We start from the raw sequence: 22,464 nt of genomic DNA, 5'->3' as shown, positions 1-22,464 counted from the left end.
TTAAGTATAGCACAAGAGAGTGAAATGATTTTTATATGCATGGCACGCTCAAGCAAAATGAGCAAAACGTCTGAGTCTGCCAAAAAGTGTTCTTGCCAGTCTTCAAGGGCGAGGAAACTTCTGAGATTGTTTTGAGTCATCCACTCAATCTTCACATCAAACTAATGTGCTGTGAATGTGTCAAGATTGTGTGCAATGATGCCAAATCCTAAACAATACCAGGGTGTTAACACAACCTTGCTTGTCTAAAATCAACAGATTCAATGCCATCCTCCCCAGTGTGTTTAAGGACACTGCAAATCAGGCCAGAATCTACCATAGAGGGAAAAAACAAACATGCAAAACAAGACACAAATAGAACACATCCATGGATGCAAAAGCAAAAATAGTAAGGCTTAAATCGTTCTCTATGAGCAAATATGAGAAGGCACATGACCTGTAATCCACATGGATGTAGTAATCTGAGTGAATGTGCATTTGGATTATCAATCTGGGACCCTTTAATCTGAAACAGGAGTTTGTGGAAGAGCTGCTGCATTTCTGTGGAGAGATCCAGCAGTAATCCATAGACGTCATGAGTACGGAGAGTGTAGTATTCCCAATATTTGAATCCAAGATATTGATTGGAATGTAACCCAACATGACAAAGTCATCATTTGCTCTTTCTACAAAACATGTTGAGTAAAAATGTTAAAATAATGGTGCCCTTAATATCAGTACAGTATAGAGAATATACGGAGCTTGCAAATGAAAATATTTGTGATGGTAATTTTAGTGAAATTTAAGAATGGACTTGTGACCAAACACCAACATTATATTAAGGACTAAATCAGAATCAGCTTTATTGGCCAAGTTTGATCATACTAAACAAGGAATTTGACTCCGGTTGATCTCAACCTCTGTACATTTAAGTGACTAACAACATTCAGGAGACAAACAACATTTAAGTGACAAGACCAGGATATTTTTGCCCAGTGATGTCTCTGAGACTTTATGAGTGGTGTGAGTTAATCAGAGCGACAGCCAGGGGGAAGAAGCTGTGTCTGTTTCTGTTGGTTTTGACGTACAGCACTCTGTAACGCCGTCTGGAGGGGAGAAGTACGAATAGACTGTGACCTGGGTGAGAAGGGTCTGTAGAGATGTTACTTGCACGTTTCCTGGTCCTGGACAGGTACAAGTCTTGGATAGATGGGAGGTTGGTCCCGATTATCTTTTCCGCAGTGCTGATTGTCCGTTGCAGTTTGTGCTTGTCTTGTTTGGTGGCCGATCCTAACCAGACAGTGATGGAGGTGCAGAGGATAGACTGGATGACGGCAGTGTAGAAGGTCTTCAGCAGCTCCTGTGGAACTTCCTGAGATGTCTCAGAAAGTACAACCTCTTCTGGGCCTTCTTCCAGACAGAGTCTATGTGGCCAGTCCATTTCAGGTCCCGGGAGACTGTGGAACCCAGGAACTTGAAGGTGTCTGTGGTGGGAATAGCATTACTGAGGATGATGAGGAGTGGAAGTGGCAAAGGGTCTCTCCTTAAGTCCACTGTCATCTCCACGGTCTTGAGCGGGTTCAGCTCCAGGTGGTTGCACCAGTGGACCAGCCGCTCCACCTCCTGTTTGTAAGCAGTCTCGTCACTGTCCCGGGGATCAGTCTGATGAGAGTTCACAGAAGAGTCACCTGAGGAGCAATCGTTGGTGTAGAGAGAGAAGAACACGTACTTGTTTACACACCTTTTACCCACAGCCTGAACTAAATAGAGACCCAAATTTAACTTGTTTTGATATTAGATCTAATGAGCCACGGGAGAAAGATGTGCAATATCCCCTTATAGTTTAAAGCAAAGATATAATTGCATTGATTCATCCGTCAATGTACAAGGCTACAGAAAGAAATGGATGAATGCTTCCATCTGAAAGCTGTTCATCTTGTCTTCATGTGATCAATCTCCGTCAGGTGTAAACAGTGTTGAGGAAATGACTTTCGACTTCATGTCCTCACATTTTCCCAGATTATTTTATACATTAGCAAAGAGCAAAGTAATATTTTTCTTGGTATACTGTACATTGGCCAATTACATTATGCAAATAAACAACTTCTCGTATTTGAAAGAATTTATTTTCCATAAAGTGCAGGAAAAAAATCGTTTTTAACAAAGGTGGAGACTCTATAACTTTAAATCGCTCCAAAAATGTGATGCTCTTGTGCCACCTAGTGTTGATCACCAATCGAAAAGTAAGTCAAGAAGGAAGCGTCTGAATTTTATGATAAGCAGTTAGTTCATTAGGGTTTTCTGTCTGTTTAACAACGCAAATCCACATATTCATTTCAAATGTGTTTTTTAAGGCCGAATCCAGAACTTTGATTTAATGTGCCTCAAAATACCAAAAACAGAAACAAAAAAACGAAGGAAATAGATAATCTAATCTTTTTCATCCCAAACAGTGACAGCCCAAAATGATCATTTCACCACTGTATGCCAAGTATAGAGTGTACATTTAATTAATTTACCTAATTATAATAATTTATATATTAATATTATTTATATATTTTCACCTAAATTAAACTTGTCAGGCAAGTCACTTGCTGTCTTTGCCCTCCTTGTCTTTGCTCTTGTCTCGGGGTATGCGGCCCATGTTGTAAAATTCCTTATTTGGCTGCATGTCAGTGAGGTGGGCGAGCCGGTTAGACATGGCGAAGAAGGCCGCGATGGCAGCGATGTCCCAGGCGTCCTCTCTATCAAAGCCCACTTCCTCTAAGGACTTGAAGTGCTCCTCAGTGATGGTGTCTGCGCGGCACACGGTCATTGCAAAGTCCAACATGGCGCGCTCACGCGGTTGCAGCTCTGCATTTTCATAGTTGACTACCACCTAAGGTAGGAGTCAGAGGGAGCTCATGAGGATATTCTTGACAGCTCATATTAGCTGTAAAGTTATTTTACAGTGAAACATGTCATATTATAACAACATTACTTTAAATTGGAGTTTCAGGTAAATAGGTTCAATAATGACACAAACATTTTATCAAACAAACCCGAAGACAAAGATTTAAAGAGAAGTACTGTATGTACTATGTATAGAACTGCCTTTGACTCTGCTGCTTATTGTACATAATAAAGTACAGTACAATATCCATCTGTTCAAGTTGATTTGTATACTCTAATATACAAATGAATCTGACTTAACAATTTAAAACGTCAAATAGTGAAATAGTTAAATACTTAAATAGCAATTATTCGGTTTGTCACAAGTGCTACCTGGTCTGAGAGGGTAGGGTTCTTTGAGTAGATGCGATGAAGTGCACTGTGGGAAACCACGCAGTAAAGACACTTATTATGGATGCTGGTGGCCACCACGATTAACTCACGATCTGCTTTGGTAAGCCCACCTAGAAGCCAAAAGAATATCAGTGTAATATTGGTCAAAACAAAATGTAACTCTGTTTTGGTTCAACGCAAGCGACCATTTGTAACAATTAGTTATACTGTTTGTATACAAGACAATGTACATTTTCTTATGCCCACTTTTAACAATACATGCCATGTTGTGTAACAAAGAGTGGTAGACACACCTGTCTCCTTGCTCATGAGTTCATTGTAATAAGAGAAGAAGGCTCGAAATTCTGCAGGTCTGTGAGAGAGGACTTTGAAGACATTTGGTAAGAATCCTCCCTGTAAACAAACAAGTTTGTTACAGTCACCCCTGATTTGTTTATTTTGGCAAGCACATAAACAACATGCTTATTACAGATTCATTTCACATTTGTTTGATATGACTTGTCGAAATGGGAAGCAGTAGGAAGCAATTTCGCTTATCTAGTCCCGTCCTGATTACAACCGAGATTTCACTGCCAGATACACAATCTAAATTTGTATAGTGCAACCTATTTACCACCATATACCATGAAGAGAAAAGTGAGAAACAAAAGAAAAACTTTGATTTAACCAGTACAGCATGATTTGAATACAGCAGTAACAAATAAACTGGAAGTTTGAATAAAAAGTTGAAAACAAAGCAAAACAGAGATTGAGTATAACATGATTTGAATACAGCAATGCCTATATAAACTCGAGGTTTGACCAGGATAACATTTGATTTGTATACAGCAATAGTGAAGAGACGTTTGACTAACAGTTGTACCAATTCGTTTTGAATACAGCCATGAAGTTGATTAGTTTTAATAGTTAGTCAATTTCGAGATTTGGAGTCACAATTTCTAAGGGATTTCGGGCACGGTCCACATCAGCAAGCAGCACCCGCCAATCGATCACACAGCAAAGTTTCCCCGTAGCAGTTTTCCAGTATCTTGTCGCTTTAGTTTTCCTACCTTGAACTCCACTTCCTCCATAAGTTCCACTATATCATAAGGCAAGTCTTTCTTATTAGGAACTGGATAACGGCCGATTCTCTCTGGAGGATCACTGGAGAAAAGTCTAGCTCTGGCGGCGGTCTCCTTCGCTGGCTTGGCCAGACGCAAACAACTCGACAGCGGATATTTCTAGACGCAAGAAAGCAAGGTTACAAGAGACACAGGGAAAATAACTTTTGAACAATTGTTTGACCTATAACTTACAAGTTGAGTGGACACCAGAAAGAACCTCCGGACGAAGATACTCGCCATCAGATCCTGGATTTATACAAAAGGCAGCTACGTTTTAAGAGCAACTTACACTCTGTCTCTCGCTGAAAATGTGGATACTTTAGCAGGAGCCGATCGATGCATTAGCCTAACATTTTTCAAGAGTCAACCAATCCAATTGCTCTACTACTGTGTTGATGCTACGCTTTTTTTTTAACAATCTTTATTGAACAAGTCTACTTACATTTACAAATATAAACAACAAAGTTTTTAATACACATAAAATAAAGAAAAGAAGAGTCAGGGGGATTCAAAACTAAAATACCAAATAAAGACCGTAAAGCAACAGTTTTAGCTGCTTCCTCGTTTTTAGAATCTAAAATAGTTTTTATGTATCGTTTGCGTTCTGTTTAAAACATGAAAAAAAAACTGTGGTTTTAAATGACTGGATTTGGATTTGTGGATATGGAATTTTGCAAGAATAATTATTACCTTTTTAATAAAAACTTGTTACGTTTTTTAATCATCGTTATTGAAGACACCAAACAGACATTTTTCCAGTAAAGAGTGAACTCAGAGTCACGTAATCAATAATAAATCGGGATACATCTTTCCATCTTTGTTGGTGTACAGTCATTGGCATATCTTTCCTAAACTTTAGAATCTAATGTTTGGTTGGATACCTGTGAATAATATTATAAGAAATTTCATTTACTTTATTTGTCAGCAGATGTGTGAGGTAACAGAACTTTTTCTATTGTAAAAAAATAAATAAATACAGACCAGTAAGAAATAATATACATAAGTATATTATAATGTGTATATACATATACATAGTGCTTTTCTTTTTCATTATTGTTATTATATATATATTTTTTTATTACCTGTTGGTGTTGTGTGGTATTGGTTAGTTACTATATGCCTTGCCTTGTGTTCTCTTGTTGATTTTGATCACGTTTGTATATTTGTGATTTAAATAATAATAAAAAAAAACATCTGTCGTGCGTCTGAATTACGTCTTCCTTCTTTGCTTTACGTTCTCCTTGGCTTTACGGTATCCGATATCACGTTCCGGAATCTTTGCGACAGATAATTCCAAATTACGTTAGTATTTCCGGTTGCTCTTTCGGTTTATGCAGTTGTCGCAATCTCCTCCGGCCGATAGTGGTCGACATTCGACGTATTAATTCTTACTTTCTTGCAAATAAACATTATCGCCTGAAAAAAGCCTTTTTTTTTTTTTTATTTCGGTTGATCATACAATTCACCGGTGTCGCCCACCTATTTCACCCGCTGTTACATGAAATCAGTTTAATCTGAAACATTTCATGCCAAACAAACCTGACAGTCAAAATGCAGGGCAGGGGAGTGGGGGGGGGGGGAATCGCTGAAATCGTCCTAACCGTTTCAACGCCACAGACAGGGAGCAGTAGTGTGGCATTTTCTGACTGGTATTCAAAATCCATAGTATGTAACATATTTTCATCGAGAACAGATTGAACACAAAAGAAGAGATGTTTTACCATGTAAGTGTGGGTCTTGTTCTCTTCATACTATATCGGCAGTTTTGAATGGCTCGTGTACCTTTTGTACTTCATAGTTTTGAATACTAAACACCATATGTACCCGCATTATTTTCAAACTTTGGGACAAAATGTTGTGCAGCAAGCCAAAGTCACATTTGCCTCATTTTGTGATGCCCTTTTATATTCACAGATATCTTTGGAGCATGAAATCTTACTCCATCCCAGGTATTTTGGTCCCAATCTTTTAAATACCGTGAAGCAGAAGCTTTTTACAGAAGTAGAGGGCACTTGCACCGGGAAGTAAGTATTCATCCTGCATTCTGTAGAGAAACATGTAAAACGGGCCGGTGTTGTGCTCGATTTGGTTCCCCCGTGAGATTTTGTTCCCCCTGCCGCGGGAGCGCGCACGCCTTGTTTGGAAAGCGAAAAACCGATGCCGTACGGCGTCGTACGGCGTCAGCACTATGTTGTTTTCAATAAAAACATGAAGAATTCACGTTTGCGTCAGTCAATTTTAATTTTTATAAAGGATTATTCTCATTTGATGTCTTTAAATTCATCCGCGTTCTGCCATTGAAGCGGGGTGCATTCAAAGACCAGTTGTAAAGACGGAACACTCACTCACTTCACCAAAAAGCAACGATATAATTACGTGAGCTCTTTGCATAAACCTCGATGCAAAGAAACTCCTCCTTTTGGGTACCGTTACATGCTACAAGGAGTATATATTACAAAGGAGACTTTATTCTTAATTGTAATCATCATTCATCCATCCATTTTATTACTCAGGTATTTTCAAAGCGAATTAATATTGTTGCATTTATTAATTTGCTTTAATTTGCTTTGCTCACGTAATTATATCGTTGCTTTTTGGTGAAGTGAGTGAGTGTTCCGTCTTTACGACTGGTCTTTGAATGCACCCCGCTTCAATGGCAGAACGCGGATGAATTTAAAGACATCAAATGAGAATAATCCTTTATAAAAATTAAAATTGACTGACGCAAACGTGAACAAAATCTCACGGGGGAACCAAATCAAACAACTGTTTACTACGCCAACATAAATAAACCTATTGATAATGTCTCTGAGAGCGTTTTTTTTTTTGGCTGCATTTCAATAAGTAATAAGATTACGATAGATTTGGATTAAGAACGGGTATTTGATAAATTTCCCCTGTAGTTCAATTAATCACTATAGTAAGTTTGGGGTGCCAGAAACTGTGCTTAAGCCATATTTTGTTAGCTGTAACGCCTCTTCAGTGTGTAGCAGCTATTGGATGTACTGTATGTGGTGTGGAGCAAAGATTGAAAAGTTTTTCTTGAGACCTCTCGAACCCTTTCACAATGCAAAAATGTTATTAAAATTGTATTAATTGCTAAATACATTTAAAAAATTATTGTCTGCGGTTTGAAACTAGTGCCCTCTCACCTTTGGGTATTTCCAGAATTGTGACGTCACAGAAGACAAACCTTTAACTGGCTACTGTAGTATTGTTTTTACTGTGCATATGTCACATGTAAAAATGTCATGTATTGAAAATGCAGCTCCAGATTGTTGCCGTGTTTTAACATTTCATGTATGGCTGACCATTAATTTCTCTCAAGCTGTTATGCTACCGACTTGAGGTTGCTAGAGCAAATATATATAGATACAGGGATGCACAAATAGTCTGTATTTCCAATCCGCTTTGTGTGGAATTGTGTAAACTCCTCTCCAGGCGCCTACATGGCTTTCACAGTCACTGTTTTTTTTTACTTTCACTTTGTCTTCCACTGACCAACTCCAACATGTAACGCCCACTTCTGTGCCTCAAGCTTCCGGTAGATTCGGAAACACTTGAATGTGTAATTAGAACCTAGTTTTTAATCAAACTGTGGTTAACAACTTGCAGGAAGTGTATTACAAAACATAGTATGGCAATAGGAAACAGAACTCGGAGCCAGCCACTGAAGTGACTGGCTCGAAAGCAGCCCCACAGTCATTGACAGGCTCCAAAATTGCATTGTTTGCATTTGATGTTTTTTGGGGGGCATTTTGAAAATGTTTACATTAATTAAAAACTTCCCCCCACTGCCTCTCCTTTTCCTGAGCAACTCCAGGTTTGCACCTGCCTCTCAGATGCAGTATTTAAAGACACAAAATCAGTCCAGGCAATTCATCTTAGTATTGATTAATCACTTTGCGCATAATAAATTAATCACTTTGCATAGACTTGTCCCACAATGTGCAAATGTAACTTCTCAAAATGTGGGCCTTTTGATAGAAGTACATATAACCCTAACCCGAACCAGGATCAGCCTCCATACTGGTTTTCATGCCCAATCTAGTTTGCATCCATTTTGGCACATGCAGGTCACACATGACAATTTACCAACAACATGCGCATTTTGTTAGCACAAACACATCACTTAGCACCTTCTGTTTGAAATCTTGCCCAAAGTGTATTTTACCAGTCAGAGCAGATGTTTTTTTTTTTTTTTTTTTTTTTAACTAGTACCCAGTCAGTCGCAGGACCGTTGTAAATGGGACATAGAGTGTATATCAACTCACCTCCACGAAAGTCTCATTACACTAGCAAAAGACCCCTTACTTAAGTATGCTTCTCTTTCAGGTATGGTTTTGTCATCGCAGTCACAACCATTGACAACATTGGGGCAGGAGTGATCCAGCCAGGCAGAGGGTTTGTTTTGTATCCAGTAAAATACAAGGCAATTGTCTTCCGGCCATTTAAAGGGGAAGTTGTGGATGCTGTAGTGACACAGGTTAACAAGGTGAGACTCAAGATGTGTTTTTTTTTTTTTTTGGTCGGTCATGTTCAGAGTAAAAACGCAACCTTAACACTGAGCAATCCATCCATCCATTTTCTGAAATGCTTCATCTTCACGAGGGTCGCAGTTGTGCTGGAGCCTATCCCAGTTGACTTCAGGCAGTAGGCGGGGGACACCTTGAGCCTATACATGTAATGTGCCAAAATTCAGTTATTCAAGGGTTACAGGTATTGCACAGTTTAAACATTCAAGTGTGAGCCAAATTACAACAAATATTGGCATGTGGTTCACATCTCTAGATTGTGATCTAATTTGTTCATGAGTCTAATAGTGTGTGGGTAAAAGCTGTTTTCTAGTCTAGTCGTTCTGATTGCTAGACTCCTGTAGCATCAGCCAAGAAGAAGTGGGAACGCGAGAACATTCAACGGGTACATATGTTCAATGCCATTGCCCATTAAATTGTAGCATTTTGCCATCACCATTGTCCTGTCTGTGGAACAGTGGAGCAGGCCTACACCCTCGGAAGGGTCCTTCGTGGTGCATGGGAATTCGTCCAACCAATCTACATGTGTTTTATGAACTTGGAGAAGTTGAATATTCGGGTTCCTTGGCGAGGACTGTTGTTGTTTTGGGGTGTGAGGTACAGAACCCCCTAATATGTGCTGTTCAATCCCTTTATGAGCCGTGTCAGAAAATGGATGTGTTGTCACCACATTGCCCTCAGTTACTAACTATTCTTCATGATCATTATATGAACCTGGGTTTATAGGGTTAGGGTTTTATGTTTTTTTTTCCCGAATGAATCGGTTTACTGAAGTGTTAAAGAAACGTTGAAATGGTGTTTTGTGTTTGTTCACATTCACATGCTCAAGTTTGCTCCTCTTACTTACGTGTGCTGTTTTTTCTGCTTTTGCAGCTTGGTTTGTTCACAGAAATTGGACCCATGTCATGTTTCATCTCTCGACACGTGAGCCAGCTTTCACTATCATTTGCTGCCTTTTGCAAACCAAACATTGTTCCAGTCGCTCTTAACAGATGTATCTTTTTGCAGTCCATCCCCTCAGAAATGGAGTTTGATCCCAACTCTAATCCACCGTGTTATAAGACTGTTGATGAGGTAAAATACGTATATTCGGTGTATTTTGTGATCAAGTGAAAATACAAATTACATAGGAAAAAAAATTCTTCCAGATGTGAGTTAACAATTCTTTTAGCTTGTTTTTTTCTGGGCACATGCATGCGCACATTTCAGAACTATTATGCGATTGGTAAGACGGTATGATGCAATTTTTTTAAAAGGTAAATTCCAGTTTGTGCCTTTGGTTGCTGCTTTATGAAATTTATATCAAAATGACCAATTAAAAACAGGAATTATTTTTTGAAACGCTGAAACAACTTAGAAAAAATTGTTACATGTTGCATGTTTTGGATACGGTTGTATTGAGCATAAAACAGGAGATAGAGCTGGTGGTTGTAGGTGCTAAGATTCTCTTTCTGAGTGACAAGGATGAACAGGGTCTAGAGTTATTATTTGTCAAGGAATCATAAATCCAGTTGTCAAAGAAAACCACTTGTGTCTTCTATGTAAGCGCTACCAAGCTATACCATGTCTATTTCCAACTTGGGAATCTCTCAGTCAAAAGTTTTCAAGCTACTCAATGTTATATCCAATTTTGTTCGTTTTCCAGGACATCGTGATCCAGCAAGATGATGAGATCAGGTTAAAGATTGTAGGAACAAGAGTCGACAAAAATGACATTGTGCGTATTTATTCTTTTCCAAAAAATGGCAGTGTACACCATTCCTTATTTGATTTTTTTGTACAAATCTGATGAGAAAAATGTGTGTTTTTCAGTTTGCCATTGGATCGCTAATGGATGACTATCTCGGTGAGTCTTACTTCACATTGTCTGGGGAGTGTCAGATTTTATTAGAAACCATTAATTGCAGTGAATATATAAAGTATGCTATGTATAATTCAATTACTATTGTACATACCAGGGCCTTTGACCACAATGGCCCCAAATCTGACATTTTTAGCGCACAAAATTTAGGGGCACATACAGTCAATTGACTTTGAAAGTAAATCCTCATTAGGGGTGTCCCAATACAACTTTTTCGATAATTCCGATATTGTAGCCTAGAGTACTGTCCAATGCGATATCAGCAGGAATGCTTTTATTCTTTTGTATGAATTGTTAGGAGAGACTTGATCAAGTGATCCTATTCACATAAAGAACAATAGTCAGGAACTATATGTATGACCCATTTATTCTAAACATTTGGGTTACATAAAATCATACTCACACATGAGAATTTGCTGCACTTGAATATTCTGCTCTGTTAGCTCCTTCACAGGCTCTGCATGCTAGATACATACAGACATTGTTGGATAGAAGAGCAAGAGCGTAGTATAGACTGGACTGCTTGTATACTAGTAATGGGAAATGAAGCTTCAAATTTACTTCATGGCACTGTTGGTGTAAAAAAGGCTTTAACAATGGCAAGTCACTGTGCTTTTAGCTGAATGTTCAACAGAGAATGCCATCTCGAGGAGAAAAAATACAACAATTGCTTCATGAAACAAAATTGAAGCTTCATTTTCTCCCATCACTATTTTGTATATAAGTGCTAATATTGGGAGATTTATGATAAAATTTGATGCGCTTTAATTTTTTGGCTGGTGTCTGTGTAATTTTTTATCTGGACCCTCCTAATGTTATTCACTTTCATTTTCACTTCATTACTGATATATGGGCTTAAATATGGAGCATAGGTTTGTCAGCAGCAAAATATTTTCAAAACTCGGATCTATTAAAAACAACAACAAATTGGTAAATTCAATGTGGGAACATTACACTTACAGGTTCTCAAATTTTAGGGCAAAATTGCACTATTTAGGGGCATTCTGGATCCCTAAAAAATAACGATTCCAAGTGTTTTTGTTCTTTTTTGTAGGTCTTGTGAGCTGATCTGCATCGGAGGAGATTCAATTAGTTATTAGTGTCTCTTTGTAACGGGTGATTAAGCCTATTTTTTTTCCGATATTTTTTAATGGAAGAGCTATAGTTTAATAGTGTTATTGGTACTACACTTCCATTTTCATCAATGTTGTGAGTAGTCACCTGATTTTTAGGTCTCATTTTAAGTGGCAATGTGAGACTTGTTGAAATATTTTTTGTTTTTACTTTGTATTCATTTTAACGGGAAAGGTTTACTCATGTTAGTGACAAAATACACAATTTCTATCATCACTGCAATGTGTGACTTTATTTTATGTTTTCAGGTATATCTTTTTTCAAAGTGTATTATATGATTTATTGTTTGTAAAATGAACCACAGGACATAATAAACATTTTGTGTTATATCTGTCAGTCTTGTTTTCATTAAATTATCTTGCGTATATTTGTTGAGTAAAAATGATATGCACTACCATATAAATGAGTGTGTTGCACTTTTTTTTTTTATTGTTCTGCGGCGAGTTTGACTGGGCAGTACTGCACGTTAGAAATTATGATTCTGAAACATTTTAAGTTTTCCAGCATATGGCTCTATTTGAACAAATATTTTGCCTCCCTTGTTATTGCACTTACCGAAATTAGAAAAGGAAGGTGATATAGTTGTTGCTCTTTATTTTTTTCTTTAGCTGTTAGCGCTTCCACTTCGATGTTGAAAAGTCTGTGAGAATTTTTATTTATGTAGAGCAGCATTTCTGAGGCAAGAGGACATGGATGAGGGACTTGAGTGTTCGGTAGCTCTTAATCTCTGTTATGGTTTGCTAAAATGTTCTTGGCAGGCTTGCCCTGTGTAACTTCTTCCATACCAACATCATCAATTTGTCTATGGGCAATGGTTTGGGCACTGGCACAGCATAATAGAAGAGAAAAGGCCCTTCCCTTTCTCCAGCATAGTAGATCAAAATGTTTTAAAATGAAGAATTGTGTTAAGTATATTGTAAAGAGTTCGTCAATGTTCTGTATGCATGGGCCTACTGTTTTTAGAAAACAGTGCATGTAAAATGTCATAAAACACAAATTATTCAAACAAAACGTGAATGAAGAGAAATTAGTCAAAACTTTCCCCTGCAAAATTAGTACAGCATAGGGAAAACGTTTCAAGAACCAGATGAATTGTTTATTATTATTTTTATTTTCATTCTTATTTTATTGTGTTTTTCGTTTGATCTCGAAAGTGAGGCGTCTCTTTAACACGTACGTCTTGTTGCAGCGTAAATACGTCATTGGGGTGCGCCGACGTTCTTTCTTTCTCTCGTCCTGAAGATGGCGGCAGGGGTGAGTAAGATGGAGTGTCTCTGGAGTTTTCATTCATGTGGACTTCATCTTCGCAATCTGCCTTAAATCTTAGTAATCATTGTAGTTACAATTTACCATGGGGTGCCGACTAAGATCTCGGTGATTTACACTATGATATCAAGCTGTATTTGCCGCGGAGAATTAATTTAGTGACCGCTGTACAGATGCGCTATAATGACGTTGCAGTCAGCTAATGACGGCTATCTCCTGGCCCAGGCTTGTGCCACGTTAGCTGTATTTATCGTGAAAACAGTTTTGCCGGTTCCTCAATTGAATTTTAAACGCTGACCCATGTTCGAGCGTTGTTTTAGTGACGCGATTTCTTACGCGATTGCGAGCTAGTACCGATCGCACCCGAATGCGCGAGAATGAATGCGTTATTCAAGAGGGTTTTTTTTGTGTAAAATATTTTTTAAATATAAATTTTTATCTATGAACACCACCTTGGTTACTTGATGGATAATGGCTTAGTGTAAGTGATGGTACAATTGGATTCGTGTGTTCATAGTGGTACAAATTGGTTAGTTCACCGTTGGTCGGTTAACTTAAACATAAAGGTACAGTTGAGTTATAGTTCATCATTATTCAATACTTGCTAAAGGTCAAATGAGAGATGCCTTTCTCTTGTGCCCCATCTTCCCAGACTCTGTACACTTACCCAGAGAACTGGAGGGCCTTCAAGGCTCAGATTGCTGCCCAGTACAGCGGCGCTGCCCTCAAAGTGGCCAGCAGTGCCCCTGCCTTTACCTTCGGGCAGACGAACCGCACTCCTGCCTTCCTTACCAACTTCCCCCAGGGCAAGGTTGGTTATCATCCTCGGAATCTCTGAGATTGGTGTATTGCAGGTCAAAAAATTGTTTGATGACTCACTTGGGCCATTCACATATAACTAAATTAGTCATATTGTCTAAAAACTTGCTTTTAACCAATTGCTTGTAGGTACCTGCCTACCAGGGAGATGATGGTTTCTGTCTGTTTGAGAGTAACGCCATTGCTCATTACTGTGAGTATTTTGATGTGTTCCTAGCTTTCAATTAAAGCAATTGTTCTCATGGGAGTCTCTTAGTTGATGCAAGCCCTCAATAATTTATGATTTTAAGGTTTGAAATGAGATATAGACCTGTCTTTTACTCTTGGCAGCTGAAGCCTATATGTTGTCACCATTTCCACATGCTTAGTTAGTTTGAAATGTTTCTGCAACAGTGTAGAAGTTTTTAGGAGAGTTTTATCTTCAAAACTGCATAACTATTTGCCCACATTTACATTTTTAATCGGCTGCAATTACTAAAGTAAGACCTTAAAATGCCATTCTGTCAGTATTCCTATTTACATTGCCATATTCATACTCATAGAACAACATCGTATGAGCTCTTTATAGGTGCGCCATCATTGTTTTCCCTGTCTTTTGAGAATGTCACCAAACCTGCACCAATTACACACACAAAAAAAATTAATCCCATTAGCACATTGTACGGTGTCATGTTAAGCGGCTGCTCCAGCGCTGGCATACAGCATTGGAGCCCTATAGCAATAGAATTATGGATAGAGGAATAGACTCTGCACATTTGGATGCTGATGCGGATCAGGCTTGAGTAATCAAGTTTGTTGTTTTCGCTGTCAATTTTGATACTTGAGGTTCTGACGTCACTTTGTCTCATAAACCAAGAACTATAGGGAGAGATTGGTCCAAAAATTCAGTCATGTTTCAAGTGAAATGGTGTTCCGCTATGCAGTTTACATTTCGGTATAAAATGTTATGTATGAATGAAAACCAATTGGCCATGCGGTAGAAATGTTTTTTGTCTTCTGTATTGCTTACCAACCAAAATATATTGTATTTGTATCCGATTACTCGCTGATTCAAAATTTCAGTAGTATATCAAAATACCAAAATACAAGATAGCTGCAGCTCTAAAAACTACCAGGACATTTAATGAATTGAATAAGTTTACATTTCGGTATAAAATGTTATGTATGAATGAAAACCAATTGGCCATGCGGTAGAAATGTTTTTTGTCTTCTGTATTGCTCACCAACCAAAATGTATTGTATTTGTATCCGATTACTCGCTGATTCAAAATTTCAGTAGTATATCAAAATACCAAAATACAAGATAGCTGCAGCTCTAAAAACTACCAGGACATTTAATGAATTGAATAATATATCTATCTTCTCATTGCTCTGTCAATTACATGAAAGGCATCATCACGTTCATATTTTCACAGGTTGAAGTGAATAAGAGTAGGAATGTGCATATGAATTTTGGCGGCAATGACTCGCCTATTAAAGGCGTTAAAGATGACCTTAGAATTTATTCTGTAATATTTCTCCCCAACATACCACTGACAGACTGTTAAATAGGTCGTCTTAAAATATGAGTGGGGAGAAGGGGCCTGCACAGTACAATGATCCCTCGCCACTTCACCTTTTGTGAATGCGCTACTTTGCAGGTTTATAAGTGACGGGAAAACGGTGTTTAAATAGCGCAGGGCCTGCCTTTGAGCAATGTGCGTCACTGCGGACAAGCTTGGGACTGTTTTATCTAGGGGTAGCAAAAAGAAAGTCAAGATCACCAGCAGAGGCGACTAATGAGCTGTCATGGTCGTGGTGGGATCTCGTTACACAGCGGATCAGGCAGACGGGAATCGGGTGGAAGGCAAGGTGTGTCAAGGCAGACCACCAGCCAGATGTACCGCTAGACAGCGGATCAGGTAGCAGGCGTGCATGTGTCAAAGTAGACGAAACAGCGACGATTGACCGGCGAATGGCGTCGATATACATGCCCGAATCAGTGGGTAACACGGCACAGGTGGTGGTGGTGGTAATCACGCCGATTAGCACGCACAGTTCCATATTGGCCACGCACGGCCTTGAGGTCTGGCACGAGAGCGGCGACAGCCATATACGTAGGAACAAGTCCACCGCCGTGCACAAAGAGTCGGCACAATGGCAACTAGCGCTCATAGTGCGGGGCGTGCCTCTGAGCAATGTGCTTCGCTAAGGACAAGTGCAGGGTGCGCAACTTGCTGTAGGTGCATGTAGGTAAAAAGCACTGCTGTTCAGGAGTTGGGAAAACTGATCCCTGATAGCGTGGGGCGTGCCTCTGAGCAATGTCTTCAAGCGCGAGGTCCATGTATCATCTTTTACTTTGGGCTCCTTGTTTAAAAAAATCACTTGTAAATGTTGGCAGTCATTAGTTAATGTTTTCATTTGCTGATTCTGTAAGTGCTGTCACTATTTAGGACTTTTTGTGATCCCAAACCCAGGAGACATCAGAAGCTTGTTCCTTTGTCTTCCATTTATTTTACTGTACACAACTGGCAACACAGAGAGTACTTCTCACATTTCCAGTATCAAGAGAGAGTTAAAGTTGCATCAACACATGGAGAGGTCATTTTTTCTTAGACCAGCCACAGTTATGATTTTATGAAATAAAAATGCAAAATGTACTATATTCAAAATTTGAGCAGAGTGGAAGACGTGCGATGACTTCATGCTACGGGAACTCCCAATTGAACAAACTACAAAACACACACCTATTAAATAAGATTCCATTTTCATCGTTTACCTTTTCCATTTGCTTGTTCAATTCAACTCAAACCTTGTGTAGTAAAGAGAATCATAACTAAAACTCTGAATTGTGCTTTAACACTATTTAAAGATACTCATTACAAGTTCACTAGCTACAGTATGGTTGCAAATATTGCATTTTCCTTTTAGTGTTAATCATTGATTAAATTAATCCCAGATTTGGGGGGAAAATTGCTGAAAAGCAAAATAAAGCTATATTATGATAGAAAAAAAGTGTTTTTTGTACGCACAAAAGTACCATAAACCACACCGCAATTATCAAGGTACGGACTGTACTGTGGGTTATCTACCACTGTACACCTATTTTTTTTTTTAACTTTACAAGTGGCATCCCCCTGTTATTGGCTGAAGGCAGTGCCTGGACATGGCATGTTGTCTTACTTTTTCAGGGGTAAAGCAAGTTGATCATATACGTTCATCCCAGTCATCTCTGGTTCAGTGAGTTAAAAAGTCTGTTTCATGCTGTGATCACATTTGAACGCTAAGATTGGATAAAGAATGGAAAAACAAGTGGTTGTAAGAAGGCATTGACTGATGTGATGTAGCCTTATTCAACATCCCTCTGTAACATTGTTCCCTTCAAATACAGTGGGCAATGATGTCCTGCGTGGTGCCACACCCCAAACTTCAGCTCAGGTCCTCCAGTGGGTGAGCTTTGCTGACTCAGAGATTGTCCCTCCGGCCAGCACATGGGTGTTCCCTACCTTGGGAATTATGCAGTTCAACAAACAGGTGTGTAGCATGTTCAAATAGTACTATTAAATAATCTGCCCACATAACCATGTTTGGATTTTTTTGTACTGTTTTGTGTGTGGGCTATTAGAATGTTTTTCCTGCATTCTTCCCACTTGCCAAAATTAGAGACCCAGATAAATCAGTGACAGCATGTTTTCTATGGTGGGTGGTGAAGTTCTATTTTAAACTTAGAATAATATAAATTTAGTGTCTTGACCTCCCAATTTTAGGCAGTCCCCTATCAATGGGCAAGGCTGTGTCCTTTCTATGGCACAAAGTCTTAATCTGATAGGGTGAGATAATTGGTCCATATTCATCCCAGTCATCTCTTGATTCAGTGAGTCAAAGGCTGGTTCATGCTATGGTCACAACTGATTTGATGGTTCTCACTGTCCTTAAAGGCAACCTTCGTCTCTGCTCAATCATTTGAATTGATTCATCTGCTTTTAGTAATCATTGCAAATGGATATATTATATGCATAATTTTTTTTCCCTCTGGCTATGACCAGGCCACAGAGCAGGCAAAAGAGGATGTGAAGAAGGTGCTTGGAGTGCTCAACCAACACCTGAATACTCGTACCTTCCTGGTTGGGGAGAGGGTCACCCTTGCTGACATCACTGTGGCCTGCTCCATGCTGTGGCTTTACAAGCAGGTTAGCCATTTAAGTATTCAATCCATCCATTATCTGAACCGCTTATCCTCATGAGAAAATAGTAGAATTACTTGGCAAATCACACTTTGTATGACAAAAATCTACTTAATGGAATGTTCCCCAGAAAGTACAAGTTTTCATTTAATACTCCCTTTTTCCCCCCGTGTAGGTTCTTGAACCATCTTTCCGTCAGCCTTATCCCAACGTGACTCGTTGGTTTGTCACATGTGTTAACCAGCCCCAGTTCAAGACTGTCCTCGGAGTGGTCAAGCTGTGTGAAAAAATGGCTCAGTTTGATGGTGCGTCACTTTCTGGTACCGGTACCTCAGCTACATGTTAATTTCAATTGAAAGCTGGAAAAATGCACATTTAAATCTCTAAAGTGTCTAAATTTTGTCAAATTAGCAAAGAAATATATGATTTTTCTACCTAAGACTAATTTAGTGTTAATTATCCTTTATGGATAACAATCATGCTAAGATGCTTACCACTAAATTATGAGATGTCCTTTTTTAAATGCAGACATTAAGAGATGATTGGTTGACACTGTGAACTTAATGCCTGTCAGGAATAATTTTAATTACTATGCTTCGAATTCTCATAACACAATTAAACACGTACACATTAAATTTTGCAGTTTTCTTCACCCATGAAGGCCCCTACATGGAAGTGCAAAGTTCAAATTATTCTAGTTGTTAAATGTAAGTATGACTGATATTCACTCAGACAGGCAGGTCAGATAACACCTATGTGGCAGGATAGTACACTTCCTTTCTAATGTTTTCGTTTAATTTAATTATGGCTTCTCAATTAAGCCAAGGAGCTGCATTGGCACTTTCTAATGGTTTTGTCGTAGAAACAGGAAATGTCAGCTTTTTTTTTTTTTTTTTTTTCCCTCCCCTAGCTAAAAAGTTTGCTGAGATGCAGCCCAAAAAAGATGCACCTCCCAAGAAAGAGAAGGCTGGAAAAGAGGCAGCCAAGCCTCAGGAGAAGAAAGAGAAGAAAAAGGAGGAAAAGAAGCCTGAACCAGAAGAGATGGATGACTGTGATGCTGCTTTGGCTGCAGAGCCCAAAACCAAGGATCCCTTTGCAGAGCTACCCAAGAGGTAGATTAAAGTACAACTTTGATCTTTACCTAACATTGAAATGGTAGTAAACTGTGTTAATAGTTGGAAAGGTTGTTGTCCCCTGTCATTGGGCAAGGTGGTGTCTGGTTGTGACACATAATCTTAATCTGATGGGGGAAGAAAAAACATTAGTCCATATTCATCCCAGTCATCTCTGGTTCAGTGAGTTTAAAGGCTGGTTCATGCTGTGGTCATATTTGAAATCATAACTTCAACGGGAAAATGTTTTTAATAATCTATATATTTAAACATAACTAAACTAAGATATAATTTGTTTTTTCCAGCGCGTTTGTCATGGATGAGTTCAAAAGAAAATACTCCAATGAGGACACCTTAACAGTAGCCATTCCCCATTTCTGGGAAAACTTTGATCCAGAGGGGTACTCAATCTGGTATGCAGAGTACAAATATTCAGAAGAGCTTGCAGAGGTCTTCAAAAGCTGCAACCTTATCTCAGGTGAGCCGAAGTGAAATATATTTAAAGGTATTCTTTTTCTGCTCAATTGTACATTTTCTGAACGAACAGTTCAGGTTCTTTTTTGGGAAGGAGTGTGAGCTAGAAAATTTTTTGGCTTTGTTGCACTTTACCATATCAACAAAATAACATTGTTAATTTAGGGTGTTTTCACACTTGGTCCCTTTCAGCCCTCTAAACGAACTCAGATCGATGACTCAGCATTTTTTGTGCATATGTGAACACGCCAACCGTACTCAGACCCACCTCAGAAGGCGGTCTCAGTACCGTTCGCTAAAAAGTCAACGGTTCACCTAATCTGTGCATTGTGAACACAAAGCGCACTGGGTTCACTTCGCCTTTTTGCACTGTATTGTAACCTCCTTGGCTTACCGTAGATTGGTCACGTGACTGCAGGCGCAAAAACAGAAAAAGAACTCGGTCCTCTTTGAAATACACTCACAATGTGAACACAAAAAGAACTGAGTTTGTTTCTTCTTGGTCCACTTTTTGGTCCACTTAAAGAGGCCTGACTTTGGACCTTTTAAAAGAGTCCAGGTGTGAAAACACCCTTAGAAACACTTAAAATTAGTTCACGTCATCAGTCAGTGAAATGTATTGTTTTTGTCAATGACATAATGCATATTTGATGTAATTAATTTAAAATGTACTTTTATCGTAATCCAAAATATATGCCTTGTGTTTTGCCCCTCCGTTTGGGTTGTCTACTAACATTTGGCAGGTTGTCCTCTTTCATGACACAATGCCCTAATCTGAAAGGGGAAGACACGGTTTTATCCATAATCATCCCATCTCTGAGTTACTGAGTATAAAGCTACCTCACACTGTGGTTATGGTGTAAAACAGATTTCCACAAGACAGCCTCAATCACTCTTGTGTAAATTGTTTTCATGTATTTGCATATTTTAGTTGTTCCTACCACATAATCAAATAATGCTATTCCCTTTGTCCTCCTCAGGGATGTTCCAGCGACTTGACAAACTCCGAAAGAATGCTTTTGCTAGTGTTCTTTTGTTTGGTACCAACAACAACAGCTGCATCTCTGGAATCTGGGTCTTCAGAGGCCAAAACCTGGCTTTCACTGTGAGTGCTTTTAGAACTGCAGAATTACATTAAAAAGTGAAATAACTTTAGGGAAATCAACTTATCAAAGGGCCTTCAGTACATTCAATCGTCAATCCCATTTAATTGCCTCACTGATTAACTCCCTATGACTCGAAGTGACGCGGTTGGATAGGATCAGGAACGAGTGCATCAGGGACAGGGTATGTTAGGTGTTTCGAAGATAAAGCCAGAGAGGCCAGACTGGGATGGTTTGGACATGTACAGAGGTGGGATAGTGAATATATTGGTAGAAGGATGCTGAGGATGGAACCACCAGGCAGGAGGTCAAGAGGAAGACCAAAGAGGAGATTTATGGATGGGGTGAAAGAGGACATGAAGTTAGTTGGGGTGAGAGAAATGGAAGCACAGGATAGGGTGAGATGGAAACAGATGGTTTGCTGTGGCGACAGCTGACGGAAAAAGCCGAAAGGAAAAGAAGATGACTCTGTATGTGAGTTTTGTTGGCACTCCACAAATGTCATCCCTTGTCATTGGGTAAAGGCAGTGCCCAGCCATGGCATGTTGTCTTAATCAGTCAAGGGTAAAGTAAGTTGATCACATTCATCCCAGTCATCTCTGGTTCAGTGAGTTAAAAAGGCTGGTTCATGCTGTGATCACAAAAAGATGAAAATGGAACAAAATATTCAAGCTTAAACCAGTGGCTCATTTGCAGTGGAAAGTGCAAAGTTATGCTGTTATACTAGATCACTGATATTCAAAAGATTGCTTTGTTTTTCCCCAGCTATCTCCAGACTGGCAAATCGACTATGAATCATATGACTGGCGCAAGCTGGATCCTAACAGTGAGGAGTGCAAGACGATGGTGAAGGAATACTTCTCATGGGAGGGAGAATTCAAGCATGTGGGCAAAGCCGTAAACCAGGGCAAAATCTTTAAATGAGTGGACAGCGGCACAGTTTGAACGAAAGCACTTTGCGCTTGTGCTTGCGAAGCTTCCTACCATACAGACTTTGAGCTGTCAGGTTCTAACACAACTGAAACTGATGGTGTTTTGGATTTGTCTGTGGTCCCAACCTTGTTTTGTTGTCATCTTCAAAATAAAGTTTTCCACAATGCTATTGTACTTTGATTTGCGGTCTGACTGTAAACTAGACATCCTGACCTAGTGCATTTGTCCCTAGCCCATTTGATTGAAGTTATGAAGCCTGCTTGGATGAGAGGTGATGCATCTTCCCAGACAACCAGAACAGTAACCAGAACAATCCTGTTGCAATTAATGCTAAGGTCCTGAGAAATGCATCTTATTTCATATGCTACTTTCTAGATTGACATTACAGAAAAAAGCTGCTATGTTCCTAAATTTGGAGCCCTGGTATTTGCTTGCTGTTTACTGCACCTCCTGTAGGGGGCAACAAATGCTCACTTATGAAAACTCATGTGACTGTTCGTGATCAAGACAAAAACAAGTTTCGTAATTTGCATAAAACCGCAGAAATGTTCTACAGCCGTTTGCTTTGTTATTGTCGTCGGTTTCCACTTCAACACTAAGAAGAGCTAAACACTAAAGAATTAAGTGCCATCTGTCTAAAGTATACTTTTGCTGCCTTACAGAGCTGGTTTGAACCTCTGCTCCCTGCAGCCCTGAA

General features: G+C 39.1%; 3 protein-coding genes across 5 annotated transcripts; 2 read left to right on the top strand and 1 right to left on the bottom strand.

Moving 5' to 3' along the window:
* Window positions 1–812: 812 nt before the first annotated feature.
* On the bottom strand, window positions 813–4,779 carry LOC148404329 (uncharacterized). Of its 3 annotated transcripts, none has more exons than XM_088387759.1 (6): window positions 4,560–4,779; window positions 4,314–4,484; window positions 3,558–3,657; window positions 3,244–3,374; window positions 2,544–2,857; window positions 813–1,667 (listed from the first exon to the last, which is right to left on the bottom strand). In XM_088387759.1, exons 1-5 carry the CDS (start codon window positions 4,605–4,607, stop codon window positions 2,567–2,569), a joined length of 741 nt encoding a protein of 246 aa, XP_088243885.1. In that variant the 5' UTR covers window positions 4,608–4,779; the 3' UTR covers window positions 813–1,667; window positions 2,544–2,566. The 3 variants fall into 3 exon arrangements, with proteins under 3 accessions (XP_088243885.1, XP_088243893.1, XP_088243881.1); XM_088387767.1 differs by having other exon boundaries at window positions 813–1,641; XM_088387755.1 differs by lacking the exon at window positions 813–1,667 and having other exon boundaries at window positions 2,084–2,857; window positions 4,560–4,778.
* A 1,168-nt stretch (window positions 4,780–5,947) lies between these two features.
* polr2g (RNA polymerase II subunit G) lies at window positions 5,948–12,226 on the top strand. Its single transcript, XM_088379469.1, has 8 exons — window positions 5,948–6,091; window positions 6,282–6,391; window positions 8,703–8,862; window positions 9,776–9,826; window positions 9,911–9,976; window positions 10,548–10,619; window positions 10,715–10,748; window positions 11,818–12,226. Exons 1-8 carry the CDS (start codon window positions 6,080–6,082, stop codon window positions 11,829–11,831), a joined length of 519 nt encoding a protein of 172 aa, XP_088235595.1. The 5' UTR covers window positions 5,948–6,079; the 3' UTR covers window positions 11,832–12,226.
* Window positions 12,227–13,072: 846 nt separating this feature from the next.
* On the top strand, window positions 13,073–21,941 carry eef1g (eukaryotic translation elongation factor 1 gamma). Its single transcript, XM_088379457.1, has 10 exons — window positions 13,073–13,151; window positions 13,816–13,974; window positions 14,112–14,175; window positions 17,353–17,495; window positions 18,008–18,151; window positions 18,321–18,450; window positions 19,056–19,257; window positions 19,563–19,735; window positions 20,712–20,836; window positions 21,600–21,941. The coding sequence occupies exons 1-10, from the start codon at window positions 13,140–13,142 to the stop codon at window positions 21,756–21,758; spliced, it is 1,311 nt and encodes a 436-aa protein (XP_088235583.1). The 5' UTR covers window positions 13,073–13,139; the 3' UTR covers window positions 21,759–21,941.
* Window positions 21,942–22,464: the final 523 nt, after the last annotated feature.

Source organism: Syngnathus floridae, chromosome 1, assembly GCF_059516105.1.
Source record: "Syngnathus floridae isolate MCC-2025c chromosome 1, RoL_Sflo_1.0, whole genome shotgun sequence".
Lineage (NCBI taxonomy): Eukaryota > Metazoa > Chordata > Actinopteri > Syngnathiformes > Syngnathidae > Syngnathus > Syngnathus floridae.
Note: the sequence above shows the minus strand (reverse complement) of the source record. Positions and strands in the feature narration are given on the sequence as shown.